This window comes from Pinus tabuliformis, chromosome Q (assembly GCF_031772625.1).
Source record: "Pinus tabuliformis cultivar Carrire ecotype Pingquan chromosome Q, CPIR1, whole genome shotgun sequence".
NCBI classification, from domain to species: Eukaryota; Viridiplantae; Streptophyta; class Pinopsida; order Pinales; family Pinaceae; genus Pinus; species Pinus tabuliformis.
Window position 1 is genome coordinate 314,941,176 of NC_142296.1, and position 6,000 is coordinate 314,947,175.

A 6,000-nucleotide genomic window follows, 5' to 3' on the forward strand; every position below is an offset into this window, starting at 1 on the left:
TTATGCCCTTTTTCATCTTATAGTACAAATCCGTGAGAAAGACCAAAATATTGATGGCGAGGCAGGTGGAGTAGTCTACTTAGGCGGAGAAATGGCCCGGTTTCCGGTGCTGCCCGGAAAAACCTCCAGCTCCGGCCGCCGCCAATTCCTCCGCCCAGCTCCGCCACCCTCCTCGAGCTCCGCCCAACGCCGCCGCGAGCTCCGCCCAGCTCGATTCCGTGAACTTCCAAAGATTAACAAACAGGGATCCGTGGCGCAATGGTAGCGCGTCTGACTCCAGATCAGAAGGTTGCGTGTTCGATTCACGTCGGGTTCAATTTTGCGAGTTCGTTTATTTTTCGCCCAGATGAGGATTGCAGACAGGACAACCAGAGCCAATTTCCTTGAAAAATCCATCAACTGGTAACTGCTAATCACCCATGGTAAAAACAGCCCATCCTCTGGGCTTGCTGCTGTGGTGGTTACTATGGCCTTCTTCTTTGCAGGCCATGAACACTGGGGGACCAGATGGTGGAATTGAGAATCTCCGCATTTCCACCATACCCATCCCCAATTGATCTTGCAAATGGCTTTTTACTGCCCAGTCTGGTTATTAATTCAGAGTACTTGTCAGTGTAGGGTTGGTGTTTTTACGGCCAGGTCAATTCGATGGAGAAAACAACCTTCTGATCTGGAGTCAGACGTGCTACCATTGCGCCACGGATCCCTGTTTGTTAATTTTTGGAAGTTCACGGAATCGAGCTGGGCGGAGCTCGAGGAGGGTGGCGGAGCTGGGCGGAGGAATTGGCGGCAGCTGGAGCCGGAGGTTTTTACGGGTGGCACCGGAAACCGGGCCATTCCTCCGCCTAGGTAGACTACTCCATTATGATTATGTTCATTAATTTTGGTGGATTAGTTGGAGCTTGAACTTAATACGGAGTGTAATATATTAATTTTACTAAGAATAGTCTATAATGCGATTTTTTGGAGATTCCAGTGATCCAAAAAGTGCATTATTCCGGCCATCCACCCCTCCGCTACTCCGTCACCTCCGTCTCCGTCATGGCGCAAGAACACTCCTCCGTTACCTCCGTCTGCGTCCCCAGACGCCAGCTCCCAGCATTAACTTCACCCGGTCACCGCACCAACTCCCAACATTAACTTCACCCTATCATGGTGTCAACTCCACTAATACATCAACCGCGCCAACTCCATTTGAATTTTTCTCTGCGGCGCTGCATCCCCTTCGACTCTGGCCACAATTGCTTCATTTCCATCTTATTTATTATAGCCACTTGGAACCAAGAATGATCCCTTGAATTCCTTCCTCATTAGAAACAGACTCTTCTTTGTTGCAACAGATTCAATTGAATTTACCAGCCTGGGTTCTACATAGTGGGCATACAGGATGTTGTATTTATTCAACGCCTCGTCCATGTATAGCCCAAGTCCCTCAGGATCTGAATCGCTGGATTCTGAAAAATTTGTAAATGGTGAGAGTCGTATTCCCACTCGCTCTGCTCCAATTTCATCTACCACTGCTTCAACAACCTCCAAAGGAAACCTGCACAAAATGTGTTAATGAAAATGTGTTTACGCTGAGAAGATCCCACTAACAATCCATAGCCACACAGTCACCCATCTAAACAAGCAGAAAATTGCTTGGCTTTCTTGGCTAAACGTCATGCTCTCTCGAAGCCTAGAAAACCCATTTTTGGTTCTTCAATTTTATATAAGATATCTAAAAAAATTGTAGCTTTTTTCTATTTAGAAAGATAGACAAGCTAACACATCTCACTGTAAGCATTCAGCTGGGCTCTATAAATTCCAATCTATAGATTTAATATCGTTTATGTAATTAAATTTTCCAAAAACAGAAAAAAATATCCAGTTATTATCAATAATACAAGGCAAAAGCCAAAAAGTACTTAAAATAGCTACAACGTTAAACTTGAATCTATAGGATAATGAAAACGATTAGAATAAAAGGAAAGCCATTTATAGTTATTTAAATTCAACTAACAAAAGGAGTTTGTCACTTGTTAAGGTGATTTTATAGGAGACTCCTGGTGGGAGTAACTCGCTATAAAGTTTAGATCCAATTTTGGGTGTCAGATATCTTCTCATTACAACCCACAAGTTATACCTGAATTGTTAAGTTTAAAGAAACTGGAAATGAAAAGTTTCTGGTTCAACTGTTTCATGGAAAAAAATGAGCTTGATTCATGCAATGAATGAATCGACCATTTATTTATTATTGGTGAAGCAATTAATAATTTAAGCCCTTCTTCTGATTTTGTTCACCTTATTTTCTGCTGTTAGATATCTTCTCATTGCAACCCACAAGTTATATACTTGAACTGTTAAGTTTAAAGAAACTGGAAATGCAAAGTCTCTAGTTCAATTGTTTCATGAAAAAGTAATTTAGTTGAATTTGTGCAATGAATCGATCAACCATTTATTTGTTATTGGTGAAGCAATTAATAAGTTAAGCCATTCCTCTGATTTTCCTGTTATTTGTTATTGGTGAAGGAATTAATAAGTTAAGCCATTCCTCTGATTTTCCATTTATTTGTTATGGGTGAAGCAATTAATAAGTTAAGCCATTCCTCTGATTTTATTCACCTTATTTTACTTCTTCTCAAAGCCGCAAGGGCAAGATAAGATTTGGCTGCCTTCAACTAAAATGGCTTCCCTTCACATTGTATATGAACGTGATGAAAATGTAAGCTAAACACTAACAATTTTTCATGGATGTGATCTCAAATTCACTTATTTGGAATAAAATTTATTGCACCTAGAGAAGCAAGGTCACCTTATTTGGGTAAATTTTATTTCAGTGAGAGAAGCAATGTCATTTAATTTGGGACAATTTTTTGGTATAATTTCACTGCACCAAGTATCACCTCTTTTGGAATACATTTATCATAAAAGGAGAGGAGCAAGAAAGTATAAGTTCTGTTAGCATAATTTTTATTATAACCAGAGATGCAAGGTGAAAGATATGGAATAGTTTTGTTACTTCTGTGGGTGACACTTTAAACTAAAGTGATGAAGATTTTCTTCTGTGGGTGACGCTTTAAACTAAAGTGAGGAAGAGTTTCTGTGGTTGACACTTTAAAATAAAGTAAGGAAGAGTTTATCCAGCTTTTTAAACGTCCAAACAGTAAAAACTGATTAAAAAACAATTTAAACTAAAATGAGAAAGAGTTTATCCAGATTTTTAAACGTCCAAAACTGTAAAAAAAATATTAAAAAACTGGTACATCAATCCTTCTAAACACTGGATCTTTTAAATAACTATAAATTGCTTTCCTTTTATTCTAATCGTTTTCATTATCCTATAGATTCAAGTTTAACGTTGTAGCTATTTTAAGTACTTTTTGGCTTTTGGCTTGTATTATTGATAATTACTGGATATTTTTTTCTGTTTTTGGAAAATTTTAATACATAAACGATATTAAATCTATAGATTGGAATTTACAGAGCCCAGCTGAATGCTTACAGTGAGATTTGTTAGCTTGTCTATCTTTCTAAATAGAAAAAAGCTACAATTTTTTTAGATATCTTATATAAAATTGAAGAACCAAAAATGGGTTTTCTAGGCTTCGAGAGAGCATGACGTTTAAGCCAAGAAAGCCAAGCAATTTTCTGCTTGTTTAGATGGGTGACTGTGTGGCTATGGATTGTTAGTGGGATCTTCTCAGCGTAAACACGTTTTCATTAACACATTTTGTGCAGGTTTCCTTTGGAGGTTGTTGAAGCAGTGGTAGATGAAATTGGAGCAGAGCATGACGTTTAAGCCAAGAAAGCCAAGCAATTTTCTGCTTGTTTAGATGGGTGACTGTGTGGCTATGGATTGTTAGTGGGATCTTCTCAGCGTAAACACGTTTTCATTAACACATTTTGTGCAGGTTTCCTTTGGAGGTTGTTGAAGCAGTGGTAGATGAAATTGGAGCAGAGCGAGTGGGAATACGACTCTCACCATTTACAAATTTTTCAGAATCCAGCGATTCAGATCCTGAGGCACTTGGGCTATACATGGACGAGGCGTTGAATAAATACAACATCCTGTATGCCCACTATGTAGAACCCAGGCTGGTAAATTCAATTGAATCTGTTGCAACAAAGAAGAGTCTGTTTCTAATGAGGAAGGAATTCAAGGGATCATTCTTGGTTCCAAGTGGTTATAATAGATAAGATGGAAATGAAGGGGATGCAGCGCCGCAGAGAAAAATTTAAATGGAGTTGGCCCGGTTGATGTATTAGTGGAGTTGACAACGTGATAGGGTGAAGTTAATGTTGGGAGTTGGTGTGGTGACCGGGTGAAGTTAACGCTGGGAGCTGGCGTCTGGGGACGGACGTAACGGAGGAGTGTTCTTGCGCCATGAGGGAGACGGAGGTGACGGAGTAGCGGAGGGGTGGATGGTCGGAATAATGCATTTTTTGGATGATTGGAATCTCCAAAAAGTTGCATTATAGATTACTTCATTTTAATATGACAAAAAGAAAAAGAAACAAGCAGGTTTGAAACAACCTGAAAAGTGTTTCAAAGAATAAAAAATAAGCCGAGCCTAGAAAAAAGCATGAATCCCAGATTGTATGTGTAAGAGGAAAATCAGAAAACGCATGAATCCCACATTGTATTTGTGTAAGAGGAAAATGTTTAACTGATTTTATTGAGGTCTATTTAGGTACTAAGGGAAATTTTTGACCAGGGCAAGAATAATTTGCTATGTTGGTGAACAAGGTAGGGTAGAACTACATTTGTTAAAACTTCTAATGAATCCACACAGTGAATAAAAATTTATTGTTTTGGATCTGAGAGGGAAATTTTTGACCAGAGTGAGAATAATTTTCTATGTTGGCAAACAAAGTATGATATAACTACATTTGTTAAAATTTCGAATGAAGCCATAGGCAGTGAATTAAATACAATAGACTCGGAAAATAAAATTCTCAGTGAATTAAAGATCAAAATTCTCAGTGATTTAATTATTATTGCTTAGGATGGAAAAATAAAATTCTCAGTGAATTAAAGATCAAAATTCTCAGTGATTTAATTATTATTGCTGAGGATGGGAAAATAAAATTCTCGGATTTTCGATCTGAGGGAGTATTAATGAGCAAAGTTTGCCACAAATGAGTGAGAATTGCGCTTAAAATATAAATGAAATAAGAGAGTAAGTGTAAAAATGAGCAAATAATAAGGGAAAAGATTTTCAACATAAAAATATGGATTACTTAATTTAAAAAGTTTTTCATGTAAAATTAAACAATTTGTACGGATTAATATAATTTATACTCGTTAATATAATGGCTTTTAAAAAAACATTAACTATAGAGGAGATCCAATAGTAAATATCCTTTACATCATTTATATCTAAATCTTTTGGGTTTCAATTTTTTTGGGCACAAATTTAATTATGAATATAAGAATGAGATGTTTTTTTTATAAGATAACTACTTGTGAATGCTTTTTACTTCTTTAGATTAGGTTCTTCTCTTAACTTAGGTTATTATAGTGTTCTTCTTCATCAAACAACTACCAAAGCATAAACAATAAGGACACAAGAGACACAAAATGTGTTATGAAACCAGCTCACAAAAAGACAGAAAAGAGAGATCAACGCCTTAGAATTCAGCCTCTTCGAGGGGGCAACCTCCTTTACATTACACAAATGAGCAATTCTTGGATGATTCAAATGACAAAACCTCCTTTCTATATATAGGAGTTTAAGGAGTCACAATATAACCCAACCGACCTAACAATAATAATATAAAGCCACAAAAATAACAATAGAGGGATTCTATGGGGCACAGTAATAACAATATGGGGACAATAGGGGCACAACAATATTAATAAGGGATACAACTACAATAGTAATGGGGTAATCACTAGTATTATAGGGACCCAACATGCCCCTCCTTCAAAAAAGTGTTGTCCTCAACGCTTGAGTAGTTATGGATGCTTCTATATAAAATTCTCATTCTCCCATGTGGAATTTTCAGCGGATAAGT

The 6,000-nt window shown here is 37.4% G+C and overlaps 1 protein-coding gene and 1 non-coding gene across 2 annotated transcripts; both read left to right on the plus strand.

Annotated features, from left to right (window-relative positions):
• The first annotated feature begins 244 nt into the window (after positions 1-244).
• TRNAW-CCA (transfer RNA tryptophan (anticodon CCA)) lies at positions 245-316 on the plus strand. The gene has a single exon. It is a non-coding gene; the product is annotated as a tRNA-Trp (tRNA).
• A 249-nt stretch (positions 317-565) lies between these two features.
• LOC149219465 (putative 12-oxophytodienoate reductase 11) lies at positions 566-4,179 on the plus strand. The gene is made up of 2 exons (XM_089386830.1): positions 566-849; positions 3,894-4,179. Exons 1-2 carry the CDS (start codon positions 566-568, stop codon positions 4,177-4,179), a joined length of 570 nt encoding a protein of 189 aa, XP_089242956.1.
• Positions 4,180-6,000: the final 1,821 nt, after the last annotated feature.

Bases quoted from the DNA above. Each gene is read 5' to 3' on its own strand.
- LOC149219465 (XM_089386830.1), top strand. From the start codon at position 566: ATGGCTTTTTACTGCCCAGTCTGGTTATTAATTCAGAGTACTTGTCAG. The intron at 850-3,893 runs GTAGACTACTCC...CATTTTGTGCAG, and splicing joins CGGGCCATTCCTCCGCCTAG to GTTTCCTTTGGAGGTTGTTG.